Raw genomic sequence first — 19,553 nt, forward strand, 5'->3', positions numbered from 1 at the left:
AAAATATGTCTTTTAATACAATTCATAATTAATTTACTATACATTATATTTTTCTCCAGAAAAAAAAAACACAAAAACTGTCCAATTTATAAATTTTCCTAATCTGAGGAAATTACACGTTCATACACAAACCCACACGTACACCACAGTAAATCCATAAGGTTGCCTATAGAAACAGACTTGAAAAAAATCAATATATATCACCATGTAAATTATTAACTGAAAATCTCTGATGTAGGCAGAATGCTGCCCCCCACACTCCCACACCCCACTTGGTCCCAACCCTAACAGCAAAGATATCCGTATCCTAGACCCTGCAATCTGAATATTCTATCTTTTATGACAAAAGGGATATTGTGGATTGCTTGCTCTGAAATGTAGGGGACCACAACAAGGGACCTAACAGAGGCCTCTAGGAGCAAAGACCTGGCTGACAACAGCAAGGAAATAGGAACTCAGTCCTACAACCACAAGGAACAGCCAACAATCCCACTGAGTAAGAAGTAGACTCTCCACCAGAATCTCCAGTAAGGAATGCAGCCCTGCAAACACATTGATTTTGTTGGTGAAACCAATGTTAAACATCTAACCGACAGGACTACAAAACAGTAACAAGAATATTGTTTTAAGCCACTAATTTTATGTTAATTTTATGGGAACTTGCTAGAGCTGCAATAAAAAATTAATGCATTTTTATTATTATTATTTAGGTGAGTAGCACCACCTCACCAAGAGTAAGAAAAGGATGGAGACAACATCTAAAATCATCAACAAATGTAACTATGACGAATTTTAAATTAACTGTCCAACACTGAACATTTTGTCATATCCTCTGACTATACTGAATGATATAAATCAACACAGCATGAATGGCTATCTACATACCAAAGTTTTCCAACCCCACCCCCACAACAAATCTATGGGGTAAAGAGGTATTTTCAGTTTATTGAAAAAAACAAAAAGAAGAAATGACTTTCCTGATATTCTCTGGTTAGCAAAAAGAAGAGCTGGGCCTCAGATCCCTGCCTCCCCCACTATGGCGCTCTGCTTTCTGAACAATCCCACACAGCTTTGGGCTTATCAGGTGAGACTTCAGAGAGGTTCACTATCAACCTCTTTTATGTGGTTACACTCCACTCCTACTCTGTCCACATGGAAAGGTGGAAACACAATCAGGATATTTTACACTTGGGGAGAAGCCAATACTCAGAACTACTGATGAAACTGAAAGGTACAGTAAACAAGCACAAACTGATTTTGCTGGCGATTGAACAGCTGGGATAGTTGACACTATGTCAATGATTAAAGATGTAAACCATAAAACAGCATACCTTTTTATAACCTCAGGGTTATGACACTGTTTCAATGTGGACACAGGCATTACTTTTCTGCAAAATAACAGCAGTAGCTGGCCAAGGTACATACACTGAGCTTTCTGGGTTTTTTTTTTTTAATTAGGTTTATTGTAATAAGAAGGATACGAAAGAAGTAGTTCAGTTCTACTCCTTTCTAAATTACCCCTCATAAATAAAAATCACTCAGAACAGAGAAAGTCTTCTAATAGCAGGAGCTTTCTTTTCTGTTATGAATTCACTCAAATGCTTGAGCTGCCAAAGGGCTATATTCTTATTTTAAAATATTATGCAATTTTCTAAATGTGCATGTAAAATAAACCTAGAGTTGTCTTCCCTGAATATATTTCTATCCACGTTCACTCAACGGTTCCACACGAACGTTTTATCATGTAGAATGAATAATATTTGCCTGGACCATCCAGGGGCCACAACAGGCCACATAGACTCTATTTGCCATTTTCCACTAAATATAGGGCAATTCTGCATACTCTGTAAAACACATAGTTTCATTAAGAACCTACCCTCTGCCAGCATGCACTTCTGCCTTAAAATCCACAGGAAACAAAGTAACCTAATAGAAGCTACTGTCACTTTGAAAATGCCCTCTATTTAACTCTGTAGAGGGGCAACTAATAAAATTTAACCCAGTTGCCTGTGAATGAAAATACCCAGTTTGTGAACTAAATTAAATATACTGAGTAGGAGATGCAAATTTTTATACCAAATTTAACATGAAGATATATTTCTTGTTAAAGTATGTTCTATATTATTACTTTCAAGAAATTCATTTCTGTGCTAAGGGCAGTTTTAATCATTTCTTCTTACCATCTTTCCTTAACATCTTGTTACAATTTTACCAGACACTTTCCTCTGTAAATAGCTGTTTTCAAAGCCATGCACTGAACTCTAACATGGAAGGTGCCAAGTCCACCTAATATGGAATCACAGGAAGCCACTGGAAAATCTCACAACAAAACAAACAAACAAGATGGCCTTAAGAAAGCAAGCAAGCCTCGGTTGCATAAAATTACCTCTCAAAGTAAACTGCTCCACATTAATTTCAAAACAAAAAAATGTGGCTACAAATATTAACATAGCCTATGTAAAATAAATATATCTGTCTGGAATAAATTACTATGGTCACAGGCACACAACATCATTGAGGAGAAAAATAAATGTTGCATGTGATCTTAGCTTTCCCACTATAATAACTAGAATACACGGTTAATTTATGCTTTATTTTTTGAAGCATAACTTACCAATTTAGCAACTTTCCCATAGTCAATCCATCTGACAGTAGCAAAATTTGTAGATTCTGCACAGTTGAAACCATGATTAAAACCAGCATGGTAGCCATATGGGAAAGTGATCATAAATTCTCCAGCTTCCTGGGTGATCTGCAGGGTAGAGGACATATAATATTTCCCAATTATAAGGCATCCCAAATTGCAAATACAGTTAAAATATATTTCCTATTTAAAAAAAAGAAAAAAAAAATGTCATGATGCCCAAGCTATATTAGTATAAAAGAAGTGCCCCCAGATTCTTCACTTAATTCTTTCAGGAGACTTTTAAAACTTTTCTAAACAGATGACCCTCTGCCAATAGTTCAATCATTCAGCCCATAAACAGAGAAATTATATTTTATTTGAAGATGTCTGCTTTATGTTATTCGAAAAAGTGTTCATAATAGCATTCAATACATTTTAATACTTTAAAAATTCACATTACTGGAATTATAAAACAGGACATATCACAACTGACATTTTTCAAGTTATAGCTATAAAAATTTTGGCAACACACACTGAATGTTATGGATTCTTGTTGCTAAAGAGTTGATTGTATTCAGTAAATTGTCCTTTCATTGTACTTGGAAAACATTCAATTAACTATTTCATTTACAGTAAAATTTCTATCAAATAATTATTCAAATATATCTACAAAATATAGGTATGTATGTTTGAGTGAATACATTTGCAAATATAATTAAAATGGCTTGGGCCATCAACCTAAAAGTAAAGATAAAAATGTATTCAGTCCATTCCTAACTTTTAAAGAAATTTGCTAATTTTTTTTCTACAATCCCCAAAACATACAAAACACACCAGGAGCTATGGAAGAATAGTGAAGCTGAATTTATCAATGTTTTTTTAAACTTGTCTGCTCAATACTAGAGTATCAGATCTGTAACTCACTGATTCATTCAGTCACCTTGGTTCGAAAAATAAATGCCTAAGTATGTGGAAACATATAAGAGACACACTGTATAAATACATGTGCACACACTGCACTCAGCAACCATTACAGGAATGCTAAAATGATGTGTGTGGAAGTACTTTCCTTCCCAACCATTCTAAAATTTAGCTCATCACCCCTGCCCCCTGTGACACCCCAGCAGGTGTTCTATTGTACTGAGCAGCAATTCAGCTGCCACCTGGCAGGCAGAGAATGGCTTATCAGGGTTCAACATGGTTCCAGTTCCATCATTTCAAGCCACGTGAGAATACAGCCTGATTCTCTCCTTTTCTAGTCTCACTGAATCTCATTAATTATAATTGTGCGTGGAAATAAGGCATTTCCTTGTACCATGTGATAAAATAAAACTTACTTTGCTCAACTGTCACTAGCCCTATAAAGGGGAGTTGGGGGGAAGAGGGTAAGACTGCTGTCAGTGGGATAAGGAAACGAGATTCATTGTTCCACTGAATCCCATCTACAGTTCTTCCCTACTCTACCTGGAAAACTCCTTTCTTGCCATGCTGAAAAGTACCTATTTCCATTAAATGGGACCCTAAATATTGTATTTAATTCTTTTCGTCGCAACAGTGAATGGAATAGTTTCCTTAATTTCTCTATTTTCTCATTATTAGTATATAGGAATGCAAGTGATTTCTGTGTGTTGATTTTATATCCGGCAACTTTACTGTATTCATTGATTAGCTCTAGTAGTTTTCTGGTAGAGTCTTTAGGGTTTTCTGTGTAGAGGATCATGTCATCAGCGAACAGTGAAAGTTTTACTTCTTCTTTTCCAATTTGTATTCCTTTTATGTCTTTTTCTGCTCTGATTGCTGTAGCCAAAACTTCCAGAACTATGTTGAATAGTAGTGGTGAGAGTGGGCACCCTTGTCTTGTTCCTGACTTTAGGGGAAATGCTTTCAGTTTTTCACCATTGAGGATAATGTTTGCTATGGGTTTGTCATATATAGCTTTTATTATGTTGAGATATGTCCCTTCTATTCCCACTTTCTGGAGGGTTTTTATCATAAATGGATGCTGAATTTTGTCGAAGGCTTTCTCTGCATCTATTGAGATAATCATATGATTTTTATTTTTCAGTTTGTTAATGTGGTGTATTACGTTGATTGATTTGTGGATATTGAAGAATCCTTGCATTCCTGGGGTAAAGCCCACTTGGTCATGATGTATGATCTTCTTAATATGTTGTTGGATTCTGATGCTCGGGGCTGGTATGTGGGGATGACCCAGAGGGAGGATAAGGGGAGGAGGGAGGTGGGAGGGGGGTTCAGGAGGGGGAACTCATGTACACCCGGGGCGGATTCATGTCAGTGTATGGCAAAACCAACCAATATAATATTGTAAAATAATTAGCCTCCAATAAAAGTAAAAATTAAAAAAATAAATAAACTCAAAAAATAAATAAAAATAAATAAAAAAGGGTATAGAGACAGAAAAGAACACGTTCTTTTTAAGACTAACCAAGCATCATAATTCGAAACAGTGAAAAATGGTGGAAAGGGTAGTGCACATAATCGAAAAGCTGACATTAGCTATTTGGCAAACATACTTTTTCATACATACATATATATATACACATATAAGAATATGCACAAAAACACTGAAAGAAAAAGAAAAAAATGTTAGTCCAACTGGGAAATGATTGCTTAAAGAGTAAAGAGTAAAGGTTGAACTGAGGAGGAAGAGTGCATTATTTTACTACCTATACTATGCAAAGCGCTTCATATAATCTTTTTTAATCCTCATAATGGCCCTATTAAATGGAACTCTTATTATCCCCATTTTCCAGTTGAAGAGATTGAAGCTAACAAAAATGATGTAATTTACCCAAGTGGTAGAATCAGAAATGAACTTGGGAAGAATCAATGTCATTCCAAAGTCTGCTTCTCTGTCCAAGGTTACATTATCATCACTGGAGAATAAGCTCCTCGAGGAGCACACTGTCATCACACATCCTTCATCAAGGTAGAAGGGGAGATACCAATATTTCATATGAAAAACTGCAGCCACCAATCAGCCCTCTAAATGGCTAGTGTCTCACCATCTGTGGACAAGCACTCACCATTCTACTTCCCAAAGAAGCTACAAAATATCCCATCCTCAAAAGACTGGATAAGAATGTGGTGCATTTGGTGAGCTACCAAATAGTACATGGAGAGTCTCAGCCCAGGAAAGGGTGTGAGGCACCTGTCTCCTTCTCCCCAAATATTAGAAAGAAACTAGAAGCTACCACAGCCTCCATCCTGGGGGAATGAGCCAATCCCGCAGTCCTGCTATTTCACATAACCCCCCTCCAAAGAACAACAATTCCCATCACCAGCCCTAAACTCTCAGAGCTTTCCCTGTCTTGCAGGACTCTATTCTGCTCCTTCTCTGCCATCTAACATTCCAACTTAAATAAAAGTGCTTAATCAGGCTTATGACAACCACCTGAGAGAAAGGGCCCTGATGACACAGGTCTGAGACTGGAAAGCCTGGTGCTTAGAGGCGTCTGCAAGTAAGACAATGCCCCCAGAAGGAGTGGCCCCAGTGGGGGCGGGGCACAGCCTGTGACTTCTGTACCTGCGGCAGTACCCACACCTGTGGACATTACCCATAGTGCACATCTCGAAGGCACACTTTCTGTCGTGGGGAGAAGTATATAACTAAATAAGTGGTGAGAGCATTCTCATCAGGGACATGAGACATGTGTGACTGCCACACAGACTGTTCATAAGTGAGCAGGACCACCCCAAGGTGGAGAATGTTTTCCAGTCCTTGCAAAAATTCTACTTCCAACAAAGCCTGGACTGGTGGGAGCAGGGCCCCAGGGGTGAGGGATGGGGGAGATAGGTGGAAGACCGGATTTTTAAGGGCCTGAAATAAAGAAGAGGGAAAGATTTAGTCACAAGTGAAAAGCTTTTAAAGTGGAAAACAGTGAGGATTATGGGAAGATAGTCAAATAAAAAATGGTAAAGAGAGTAGAGATATTTTTTAACGTTTCTGCAAGTAACTAAAGACTTAATTCTCCTCCAACTGAGAGAGAGCTTTTATTTATCTGGTTGAAAGTTTGTTATTCATTTCAGCTTCTGCACATAAAAACACTCATGCTCTGTAATAATTCTGACCCAATAACGATCCACGGACACAAAGAAAGAGTGATCTAGCATGTACAGAGTCTTACAGAACTTAATCTTCAGAAATATTCCAAAGAAGCAATATCTGATTATTAAATCATCAGGCAATTCTATCCATAATGAAATCTCAATTGTATTATGTCTGAATGTGTTCAGAAATAACATACTGACGCCATAATCACTGATTCTAACCAACCAAACTACTAATAAAAACTCCTCTGATTTCTTTTATTAAAAAATACATGGCGTTAGCATAAATTCTGCTGCTCACATAAAAGATGTCAGTGGAAGAGAATTACGTATTATACTGTCGAACGTGCTACATTCTACCTTCAGTATTATTACAAGTGAACTAGAAGTGCATGAAATCTCAAGTAAATACAACCTGAAATTAATTTCAAAAAACTGTAATTTCAGAATTTGAAAAAGAATATACACATATGTATAAAAAAAAAAAAAAAGAAAAACACATCTCAAGGGCTTTTCTTACTTCACATCTTTCATTAGTACTTTTCTAATCTCTAATTAGTACTTTCATTAGTATTTTTCTAATACAGTTAATCATTTTAACTATAATTTTAATAAAAGTGGAATTAAAGCCAATTGGGTCTTTAAAAAACAAAAACAAAAAAAAAGTAATTTCAAATCAGTACTTAAGCAAATAATTGTTACCTAAGTAAAACATGAATCTGAATTTTTCTCCTCTTACCCTAAAAATCCTACTGGAAGTCAAAGATATATTAGTTTATGTTGAATTTGTCTTAAACACAAATTCTACACATACAAAATGATTCTGTTAAAGAGTAACACTAATATACCTTGTCAAAGGGAATGCCATATTTCTTTAATACTGAGGGAGATATCAGGGTCATCTTGTGGCGAAGAAATGCATCACACCCTTGAGAACTGCTTGGGAAAAAACCTAAATGAAAACAGTAAGTACAAGCAGTAATGCATTAATTAAGACATAATTTCAAATAAATTTTTAAGTTTATGTTCTAGTATTCTTATATAATGACAGTTTTGCACAACTATAGACCAAGTCCATCATCAAAAATCACGGTGCTAAAAACTAGACTCAGAATTCTTAAAAATTAAAGGATACATATTTTTATCACCAAAGGCTGATCTTTTTTACAAAAAGTTGTAAAGAGTTGTCTGCATAATACAAAATGACTAAACCTTAAAAATTTCTAACAAATTTAAACTCAGCCTACCTATTATCTGATAAGTGGATAAAATATTAAGGGAGGTTAGAAGAGGAAAATCTGCACTTTTAACAGAGAAGTCTCTTACTTTAGACTCCTAAAAGCAACCATTCTAGAAGCACTTGTCCCAATGCCCAGCATACAGCAGAGACACAGCAGTTTCCTATCTCTGTTTCTTTCTGATCAATTTTATATAGTGTCAGTTCAGTTCAGTCGCTCAGTCATGTCCAACTCTTTGCAAACATAGACTGCAGCATACCAGGCTTCCCTGTCCATCAGCAACTCACGGAGTTTACTCAAACTCATGTCCACTGAGTCAGTGATGCCATCCAACCATCTCATCCTCTGTCATCCCCTTCTCCTCCTACCTTCAATCTTTCCCAGGATCAGGATCTCTTCAAAAGAGACAGTTCTTCGCATCAAGTGGCCAAATACTGGAGTTTCAGTATCAGTCCTTCCAATGAATATTCAGGATTTTAACGGCTACTAATTTCTGGAACTAACTCCCAGCCAGGACCACACAAGAGCGTGGAAACCTGTCTGTCTCACCACCCTATATGGGAACAGTGTCTTAAAGAGGCCTTTAGGTGAAGAAGCTAAAGACACAGCAACTCATTCAATAGTACATGATGTGCTGAAACCCAGCTGTTTCTCTCCATCTCTGCTTCAACACTGCAATCTGTCTGAGACAAACTCCCATTAACTCGGTTATATAAGCTAGAGAAAACACACATACTTGATGTCCTAGTCTTCAACTTCCACACTCAGAGGGAAAAACCACCACACTGAGTGCAGGAAAGCAAGATGAGAAAGACAAGTGAAATGTGGATGGGACAGAGGAGAACCAGAGATAGGACTTGACAGGAACAGAAAACTCACCAGGAAAGCATGTGCTATATATCCGGGTAAAGCAGAAAAAAAGCAGAGATGCTCTTTAACTCCAGGGCCAAAATGAAGAGAAGGCCACTGGAAACGTTCCTTATCTCACTCTGTGGCTCACTACATATAAACAGCTCAAGAACAGGACCAATCTGATGAAAGAATTATCAGCACTCATTACCTAACTGTAAATAACTTTAACCTCACCGAATAGAGGGTTTTAAAGTAATAGTTTTAAAGTAAATAAGCCTTTACTGATGCCACCATGGAGCATGTGAGGCCATAGATCATCAGAAGGAAAAAACTCAGACATCTTAAAAAAAAAAAAAAAGCTATTAGGGTATAAAGAAGTACTTGCAAAGAATAGCACATCTGCTTAAGTACCTACACCTGGATTGTTAAAAAGAAAAATAGAAATATTTTAAAACCACTAGACCATTCAGGTATGACCTAAATCAAATCCCTTACAAATATACAGTGGAAGTGAGAAACAGATTTAAGGGACTAGATCTGAAAGACAAAGTGCCTGATGAACTACAGACGGAGGTTCTTGACATTGCACAGGAAACCAGGATCAAGACCATCCTCAAGAAAAAGAGATGCAAAAAAACAAAATGGCTGTCTGGGGAGGCCTTACAAATAGCTGTGAAAAGAAGAGAAGCGAAAGCAAAGGAGAAAAGGAAAGATATAAGCATCTGAATGCAGAGTTCCAAAGAATAGCAAGGAGAGATACGAAAGGCTCCCTCGGTGATCAGTGCAAAGAAATAGAGGAAAACAATAGAATGGGAAAGACTAGAGATCTCTTCAAGAAAATTAGAGACACCAAAGGAACATTTCATGCAAAGATGGGCACAATAAAGGACAGAAATGGTATGGATCTAACAGGAGCAGAAGATATTAAGAAGAGGTAGCAAGAATACACAGAAGAACTATACAAAAAGATCTTCATGACCCAGATAATCATGATGGTATGATCACTCACCTACAGCCAGACATCCTAGAATGCGAAGTCAATTGGGCCTTAGGAAGCTTCACTATTAACAAAGCTAGTGGAGGTGATGGAATTCCAGTTGAACCATTTCAAATCCTAAAAAATGATGCTGTGAAAGTACTGCTCTCAGTATGCCAGCAAACTTGGAAAACTCAGCAGTGGCAACAGGACTGGAAAAGTTCAGTTTTCACTCCAATCCCAAAGAAAGGCAATGCCAAAGAATGCTCAAACTACCGCACAATTGCTCTCATCTCACACGTTAGTAAAGTCATGCTCAAAATTCTCCAAGCCAAGTTTCAACAATAGGTGAATGATGAACTTCCAGATGGTCAAGCTGGATTTAGAAAAGGCAGAGGAACCAGAGATCAAATTGCCAACATCTGCTGGATCATCAAAAAAGCAAGAAAGTTCCAGAAAAACATTTATTTCTGCTTTATTGACTATGCCAAAGCCTTTGACTGTGTGGATCACAATAAACTGGAAAATTCTGAAAGAGATAGGAATACCAGACCACCTGAACTGCCTCCTGAGAAATCTATATGCAGGTCAATAAGCAACAGTTAGAACTGGACATGGAACAACAGACTGGTTCCAAATAGGAAAAGGAGTACATCGAGGCTGTATATTGTCACCCTGCTTAATTAACTTATATGCAGAGTACATCATGAGAAATGCTGCGCTGGATGAAGCACAAGCTGGAATCAAGATTGCCAGGAGAAATACCAATAACCTCAGATATGCAGATGACACCACCCTTATGGCAGAAAGTGACGAAGAACTAAAGAGTCTCTTGATGAATGTGAAAGAGGAGAGTGAAAAAGCTGGCTTGAAGCTCAACATTCAGAAAACTAAGATCATAGCATCTGGTCCCATCACTTCATGGGAATTAGATGGGGAAACAGGGGAAACAGCAGCAGACTTTACTTTTTTCAGGCTCCAAAATCACTGCCGATGGTGACTGCAGGCATGAAATTAAAAGATGCTTGCTCCTGGGAAGAAAAGTTATGACCAACCTAGACAGCATATTAAAAAGCAAAGACATTACTTTACCAACAAAGGTCCGTCTAGTCACAGCTATGGTTTTTCCAGTAGTCATGTATGGATGTGAGAGTTGGACTATAAAGAAAGCTGATCACCGAAGAATTGATGCTTTTGAACTGTGGTGTTGGAGAAGACTCTTGAGAGTCCCTTGGACTGCAAGGAGATCCAACCAGTCCATCCTAAAGGAGATAAGTCCTGAGTATTCACTGGAAGGACTGATGTTGAAGCTGAAACTCCAATACTTTGGCCACATGATGTGAAGAGCTGACTCATTTGAAAAGACCCTGATGTTGGGAAAGATTGAAGGCAGGAGGAGAAGGGGATGACAGAGGATAAGATGGTTGGATGGCATCACTGATTCAATGGACATGAGTTTGGGTAAACTCTGGGAGTGGTGATGGACAGGGAGGCCTGGTGTGCTACAGTCCATGGGGTTGCAAAGAGTTGGGCACGACTAAGTGACTGAAAGGAACTGATCTGAATTGAAAATATACATCCAACAGAAACATCAGAAATACCATCATTCTCCACAATACCAGTGGGAATAAAAGGAATAATCATGCCCTATCTGGTCATCTGATACAGCCCTCTGTCTACAGTTAATATTCATAATACATAAATAAACAACTTGTGAAAAAAATGCAGACTCCAGTGAATGGTGAGAAAGAACCACATAATGTAATGAAAATGACACGTCTACATAATAAGCTGTCCTGAATCTACACCACTCAGTAAAGCACAGCAGAGAGATCCCCAAACATACAACCCACTGAAAAGTTTTAACAATACAATTTAAATGGATCTATCAAACTTTTCAAATCTGTACCTCTGCTCAGCACTGCACGAATTAAACTTTAAATTAAAATCAATGAAGAAAGAGGAGTCTATTTAATTTCCTTTTGATATGGATTTGTAATCAGGACTTGAACAATGTGGTGACTGGTCATAAGTTAATTTAAATTGGAAAACCACTGAAGGAAGGCAATTTGCAATATATTAAGAACTTCATACCGGTTCAGAATTTTTATTTTCAATAGGCTATCAGAATTATATTTTACATCACCCTGGAAAACACCTAATAAACCACAAGTTATGACACAAAATACCTATCTCAAAATGAATTTTAGCTCAAAATACCTGCAGGAGTACATGGTTCACACTCACCCCTGACTCCACCATTTATGAAAAATATTTTATTCAATATTTAAGCCAGCCAACATAACTAGAATACAATTTGATACAAAATGGTAATATTTTAAAAACTCAGAACTATTTCAGCCCACAGCTATCTACATAGTAAGTGAAGAAAATAAATTTGGAAATAATCACATGTGGCATCTGGTCCCATCACTTCATAGGAAATAGATGGAAAAACAGTGGAGACAGTGACAGACTTTATTTTTTTGGGCTCCAAAATCACTGCGGATGCTGACTGCAGCCATGAAATTAAAAGATGCTTGCTCCTTGGAAGGAACATTATGACCAGCCTAGATAGCATATTAAAAAGCAGAGACATTACTTTGCCAACAAAGGTCCATCTAGTCAAGGCTACAGTTTTTCCAGTGGTCATGTATGGATGTGAGAGTTGGACTGTGAAGAAAGCTGATCACCGAAGAATTGATGCTTTTGAACTGTGGTGTTGGAGAAGACTCTTGAGAGTCCCTTGGACTGCAAGGAGATCCAACCAGTCCATCCTGAAGGAAATCACTCCTGAATATTCACTGGAAGGACTGTTGTTAAAGCTGAAACTCCAATACTTTGGCCACCTCATGCGACGAGTTGACTCACTGGAAAAGACTCTGATGCTGGGAAAGGTTGGGGGCGGGAGGAGAAGGGGACGACAGAGAATGAGATGGCTGGATGACATCACCGACTCTATGGACATGAGTTTGAGTGAACTCCGGGAGTTGGTGATGGACAGGGAGGCCTGGCGTGCTGTGATTCATGGGGTCGCAGAGAGTCGGACACGACTGAGCGACTGAACTGAACTGAACTGATGAAACATACCAAAATAGATCTGATAGAAAAGATAATATTTAACTAAAAATTCAACTGAAGACTATCAGAGTTTTCTGAAAGTCACTAAATAAACAGAAAACAAAGTATGTGTGAAAAGTTTTGGAAGTAAGTTCTTTAATACATGCCTTTCAGAATCTTTTTATTTTCTATTCTTATGTTTACTTTCTTGATCTGCTTTATCCCCTAAGTTTTCAATAATATATTTGGAAGAATTCTTCTCTAAATGTTGCCATATTGTAATGTTACTACTGCAGCATTCCATAAGATTTTCCAATTTACCAGTCACACAATGGGAGAGGTCCAGTCTTTCACAGTCTTGAAGACCAATAAGTTCCAATAAAGAAACAGAGCTACATTGACCCCTCAAGTACCTAGTAGTGGAAATAGCAGCTAGCATCTCACCAGCACACTTCACATACCCCATGACCATTACGGAATATGACAGGTGTAGAACAACACACAGAATAAAACTGGCACATCTTTCTGCAGCATTTACTTTTGTCACGTTAAATCATTTAGTTTATGTTTGCATACAAAACAAACATAATAAGGGAGCAAGATGCAAAATCTGCATGCGTATTGTGGAGTGCGAGTGTTTCACTCTCCTCTCTTGTAGGGATATTTTGGTGGAAGCACTTGAGAGGCAGCATACTGCGAGGTACAAACTATGCTACGGGATTTTGGTAAATCTTAATCTCCTTTTACAGGCACTTAACAAAAGATTACCTGAGGACCAACTTTCCTCTCTCCTTCATTGCTCACAATAAACACATACTTTAACACTGCTATTAACAGGAGAGCTAAGTTTTACATCCAAAACCTAATTGTTTGAATTATTTGAGTCACTCTTATCTTGTCCACATAGTTAACTGAACAAAAGAGACTAATAAAGAAACCCTACAGAGACACTGATTCCTAACACAAGTTCAACAACACAAGTTCATATAACCTTAACTATTTCCAAAATCTCTCAGCTCCTCAATTTCCCAATCCATATAATCAGGATGCTATTATTATCGTCCTCAGTGGGTTCTTTTCTTTCCCCAATATCAACATATAATTGACAAATAACATTGCATAAGTTTAAAATACACAGGGTAATGGTTGGCTATATGTACATATTATGAAATGATTACCACAGTAAGTTTAGTGCACATTCATCACCTAAAAACAGTTATTTTTTTGTGTGATGAGAAGTTTTAAGATTTACTCTCTTAGAAACTTTCAATACAGTATTGTTAACTGTAGTTACCATATAATACAGTACATCCCCAGAACCTCCTCATACTGAAGTCTATACTTGGGGACAATCTTCACCCATTTCCACCACCCCCTGCCTCTGGCAGTCACCAAACTGTTGTTTCTACCTGTAGGTTTGGTTTTTATAATTCTCACATATAAATAAGATCGTACAGCATTTGTCTGTCTCTGTCTGACTTTTTTAACTTAGCATAATGGACTCAAGATTCTTCCATGTTGAAGGAAACGACAGGATTTCCTTCTTTCTTATGCATGAATAATAGTCTCCTGTATACATACAACATTTTGTTTTATTCATTCACCTGTTGAAGGACACTTAGGTGGTTTCCATATCTTGGCTACTGTAAATAATGCTGCAATGAACATTTGAAGTAATAGATACATCTTTAAGACAGTGATTTCATTTCCCTCAAATACATCCCTAGAAGTAGAACTGCTGGATAATATGTTAGATCTATTCTCAATTTTTTGAGGAACATTCATACTGTTTCCCATAGTGGCTATCCTCGCTGGGTGGATCCTTACGGGAAACCAGTGATATAAGGCACAAAAATCTTAGCCATTATAAGAAAATGGAAACAACTTAATGTCCATCAACTGATAAATGGAAGTGCAAAATGTAGTATATCTTTACAATGAAATATTACTAAGCTGTAAAAAAGAATGAGGTACAGATATAAGATATAACATAGAAAACATGATACATAAAAGATGTCAGGCACAAAAGTCACATATTACAGGATTTCATGCATATGAGACATCCAGAATATGTAACTACCTAGACAGAAGGCAGACTATTAATTTCCAGGGGCTAGGGAGGGGTGAGGGGAAATACAGTATGACTGAATAAAAAATACAAGGTTTCCTTACAGGCTGACGAAAATCTATTAGAACTAGATAGAGGTGATGGTTACATAATACAAATATATTAAACGTAACCATATTGTACACTTCAAAATGGTTCAGTTCAGTTCAATCGCTCAGTCGTGTCCGACTCTCCGCGACCCCATGAATCACAGCACGCCAGGCCTCCCTGTCCATCACCAACTCCCAGAGTACACTCAAACTCATGTCCACAGAGTCGGTGATGAATGGTTAATGGTTTATTTTATGTTTTGTGAATATTGTTTCTGCTGTTCAGTCGCTAAGTTGTGTCTGACTCTTGGTGAGCCAATGGAATGTAACCTGCCAGGCTCCTCTGTCCATGGGATTTCCCAGGTGCTATACACATCCAAAGACGTCCTGTACACCATAAAAGTGATCAGATGCAAGAAAACCTATTCTAAGAGAGAAAAGTCTACACCTTGTGCAATTCCACGTTAATAACATTCTAAAGATAGAAATTTGGTTAGTGGTTCCTTGTAGGGGGAATTAATTAGAAAAGGGCACAAGAGAATTTCTGGGGCCTACTGGAAATGTTCTATATCTTGAGAATAGTAGTAATTACACCACTGTATACATTTGTCAAAATTCACTAAACTGTATATTTTAATGGGTGGCTTTTACTGTAAGTGCATTTTACCTCTATCTGACCTAAAATATCATTAGATGTTTTTAGATTGTTTTAGAAATAGAGCAGATGGATTCTAAATCCCAATCTCACATGACAAAAACATGCTGCTACTATTAAATCAAAAAAGTTTTAGCCATGGTAAAAATTGAAAAATCAAAGCTTAAAAAAATCAAATTTTCTATAACATACAAACACTAGTGTGAAGAAATTGACGTTAGTTATTAATCACTTAGGAAAGAAAGGAATAAGAAAGGGAAGGAGAGGGGAAAGATGAGAAACTAGACCTATAGTATGTTCACACTAGCAATAGATTTTATTAAAACAACTTATCTAAAATTTACCCAAGTATGCTTTGACAGAGTTTTATACAAGCATACCTCTGAGATGTTGCAGGCTCTCTTCTAGATGACTGCAATAAACAGTAAAGCAAGTCACAAGAATTTTTGGTTTCCTAGTGCATATACAATTATGTTTATACTATACTATAACCTCTTAAGTGTGCAATAGAATTATGCCCCAAAAAAGTACATACCTTAATTTTAAAATACTTTATTGCTAGAAATGCTAACCATCATCTAACCCTTCCATGAGTTGTAATTGTTTGCAATTCACAGATTATAAAACAAACATAACAGTGAAAACGTTTGAGATGTGAGAAGTCCCAAAATGTGACAGAGAGATGATAAGTAAGCAAATGCTATTGGGAAAATGGTACCAACAGACTTGCTCAACACAGGGCTGCCACAAACAATCAATTTGCAAGAAAAAAAATGCATTTTCTGCAACTCACAATAAAGTGAATCACAACAAAATGATGTAGACCTGTAATGGCTTTTGCAATATTCATATGACTGATATGATGCTTTAAAAGTACAGTAGCCACACAAACAGATGGTAAGGAAAAGGACAAAGGAAAAGGATTTGCAAGTATGTTTCTGTAGGAAATGCTTTTAGATAGGTGTATTTGATTCCTTGGAAGAAAAGCAAGACAAACCTAGACAGCATATTAAAAAGCAGAGACATTACTTTGCATACAAAGGTCCATCTAGTCAAAGCTATGGTTTTTCCAGTAGTCATGTATGGATGTGACAGCTGGACAATGAAAAAGACTGAGCAACGAAGAACTGATGCTTTTGAACTGTGGTGTTGGAGAAGACCCTTGAGAGTCCCTTGGACTGAAAGGAGATCCAACCAGTCCATCCTGGGGGAAACCAGTCCTGAATATTCATTGGAAGGACTGATGTTGAAGCTGAAACTCCAATACTTTGGCCACCTCATGCGAAGAGCCGACTCAATGGAAAAGACCCTGATGCTGGCAAACATTGAAGGCAGGAGGAGAAGGGAACAATAGAGGATGAGATGGTTGGATGGCATCACTGACTCAATGGACATGAGTTTGGGCGGACTCTGGGAGATGGTGAAGGACAGGGAAGCCTGGTGTGCTGCAGCTCATGGGGTTGCAAACAGTCTGACATGACAGCGAATGAACAATGAACAGCACTTTGATTCACATGTGAAATTTCTTAACAAGCTTATTAGTGAAAAGAACCAATGAACTATATTATGTGGGTGACGATCATTTTTACCCACATTCTTAGTTAAGAGGTTAACATTAGAGGTTTAGGCTATAGTTGACCTCTCTGTTCTTCCTGCCCTTTTTTGAGCAATTAATGATTGGGTAGAAAGTTATCACATTGCAGGTTTCACTCTCCTCCACATGTCCAATAATCCATCAACATCTCTACTGTAGAGACAAAGCCCCATGGAGCTCTCCAGGAAGAGAGCCAGGAGAAATTCATACTGACTGTGTAGAGAAGGGAGAAGGCAATGGCACCCCACTCCAGTACTCTTGCCTGGAAAATCCCATGGACGGAGGAGCCTGGTGGGCTGCAGTCGATGGGGTCACGAAGTCGGACATGACTGAGCGACTTCACTTTCACTTTTCACTTTCATGCATTGGAGAAGGAAATGGTAACCCACTCCAGTGTTCTTGCCTGGAGAATCCCAGGGATGGGGGAGCCTGATGGGCTGCCATCTATGGGGTCGCACAGAGTCGGACACGACTGAAGCAACTTAGCAGCAGTAGCAGTATAGAGAAGGATAGTGGTTTTCCTGAATAACTGCCTTATTTTTATCTCCTAAACACAGTGCAGTGAATAACAGTAAAGTTTTTCTATTTCAAACTGGCTGTCAGAACACTTAGAGTTAAAACTTCCACCTAATTTAACAGGTATATAGACCATTACACATAGTTTTTTTACTGCATTCTTAAGACCACTTTGTTTCAGCTCCAGCTTTTTCCCACCTTGACACAACATATGGATCACACATGCACAGGTCACCAGGACTCCTCAGTCCAAGGACTTTGGCACATGTCAGTGAGTCAAGCTAACCAGGTTTTCTGGCTCAACTTCCACCCCACAGAATCAAAGAATTCTTAATTCCCCTCCATAGTAATTTTTCCCTGCTGGCTGGCACTCCTTTCCTGAATTTTTCCTCCCATTCCCTACCTGCCATTTCTCAGAATTGTCTTTCACCCCATATTCTAATTATTCTAGCATGTGCATGTTAAGTATTATTGTTGAATGTTTAAAATCCCACTAGGAACATGGCTGGGTATACAGTATTTAAAATTCAACACACACTGTGACTGTTATTTAATCACTAAGTCATAACCAACTCTGCAACCCATGGATTAAAGCATGCCAGACTCCTCTGTCCTCCACTGTCTCCCAGAGATTGTTTAAATTCATGTCCAAAAAATTTTGATATTTGACATCAAAAAGGTCCCCTAGAGAAAAGCATGGCAATCCATTCCAGTAGTCCTGCCTGGAGAATCCCATGGACAGAGGAGCCTGGCGGCTTTGGTCCATGGGGTTGCAAAGAGTCGGACATGACTGAGTGAATAACACACACACACACACAAGGAAATTAAATTCAGGGACTGCTTCACCATTTCTAATATAACAAGTGATAGTACGATGAAAATAAACATACCATGACATATCACACATTGATCTCCATGCCTAAAGCATGAGTTAGGAATGAAGGCAGAGGATGTATCACTGGACTTCTTCATTTTTTATGTCTTAGGGAGTCACTTAAAATTGATTGTTCATAATCAAGGGTGTTTAATTTATTAGCCTTTCAAAACGAAGCATTTTAATGTAATATTTTCAGGCCATCATGTAAATGAATGTTTAAGGGAATTAAGTATTTATCATTTTGAGAGCCGATAAAAGTTCATTTTCCTAATTTCAAGTCAGAGGTATGAGAAAGGGTCAATTGGAACATTTATAGAATTTAAGTGACTTGTTATTTATTGCTACTCTTCTAGTCTTTAGACGGGAGTGGTTCATAATCCCTTTTGGACCAAACCATCTTGATGGATCTGACTATGGGTTAGCTTCCCAGAAATCCACATATATGCCCAATTTTGAATATAATTTCAGAGAGTCTACAAGCTGCCTGCATCCAGCCCACAGACCCTTTGTCCATCTCCTTGAACAGAAAGCACTTAGTTGCTCAATCGTGTCCAACTCTTTGCGACTTCATGGACTGTAGTTCACCAGGCTTCCCTGTCCATGTGGATTCTTCAGGCAAGTATACTGGAGTGAGTTGCCATGCCCTCCTCCTAGAACAGGGATCCCTGCTAATCAGGCTAAAACTGTTTCACAGGCTTACACTCAAGATGACTAGTCATTTAAACATGCACACACACCAAAATTGACTGCTTAAAGAAACCTGAACTAAATTAATCCCTCATAACAATGATTCATCCATTCCTTTTTATTGAGTGTCACTTTAATAGGTAAAAACAAAAGCACTTGCTGCAAGTAAATACAAGACTCCAAAAGAACCAGTATACTGAACTCTACCATACTGTCACCTAAAACAAAATTCCTGCTAATCATT

General features: G+C 37.9%; 1 protein-coding gene across 4 annotated transcripts in view; it reads right to left on the bottom strand.

Moving 5' to 3' along the window:
* Positions 1 to 19,553, bottom strand: part of KDM4C (lysine demethylase 4C) — a 415,025-nt gene that overhangs the window by 297,937 nt on the left and 97,535 nt on the right. For all 4 annotated transcript variants that reach the window (XM_055428240.2, XM_055428241.2, XM_055428238.2 and 1 more), the window contains 2 exons: positions 7,546 to 7,649; positions 2,615 to 2,752 (listed from right to left, as the gene is read on the bottom strand). In XM_055428240.2, coding sequence (XP_055284215.2) covers positions 2,615 to 2,752; positions 7,546 to 7,649 — 242 coding nt within the window. The remainder of the gene's footprint in view (positions 1 to 2,614; positions 2,753 to 7,545; positions 7,650 to 19,553) is intronic.

The sequence above is a fragment of the Moschus berezovskii genome, chromosome 7 (assembly GCF_049115385.1).
Source record: "Moschus berezovskii isolate FMDL1 chromosome 7, NW_MosBer_1.0, whole genome shotgun sequence".
Classification (NCBI taxonomy): domain Eukaryota; kingdom Metazoa; phylum Chordata; class Mammalia; order Artiodactyla; family Moschidae; genus Moschus; species Moschus berezovskii.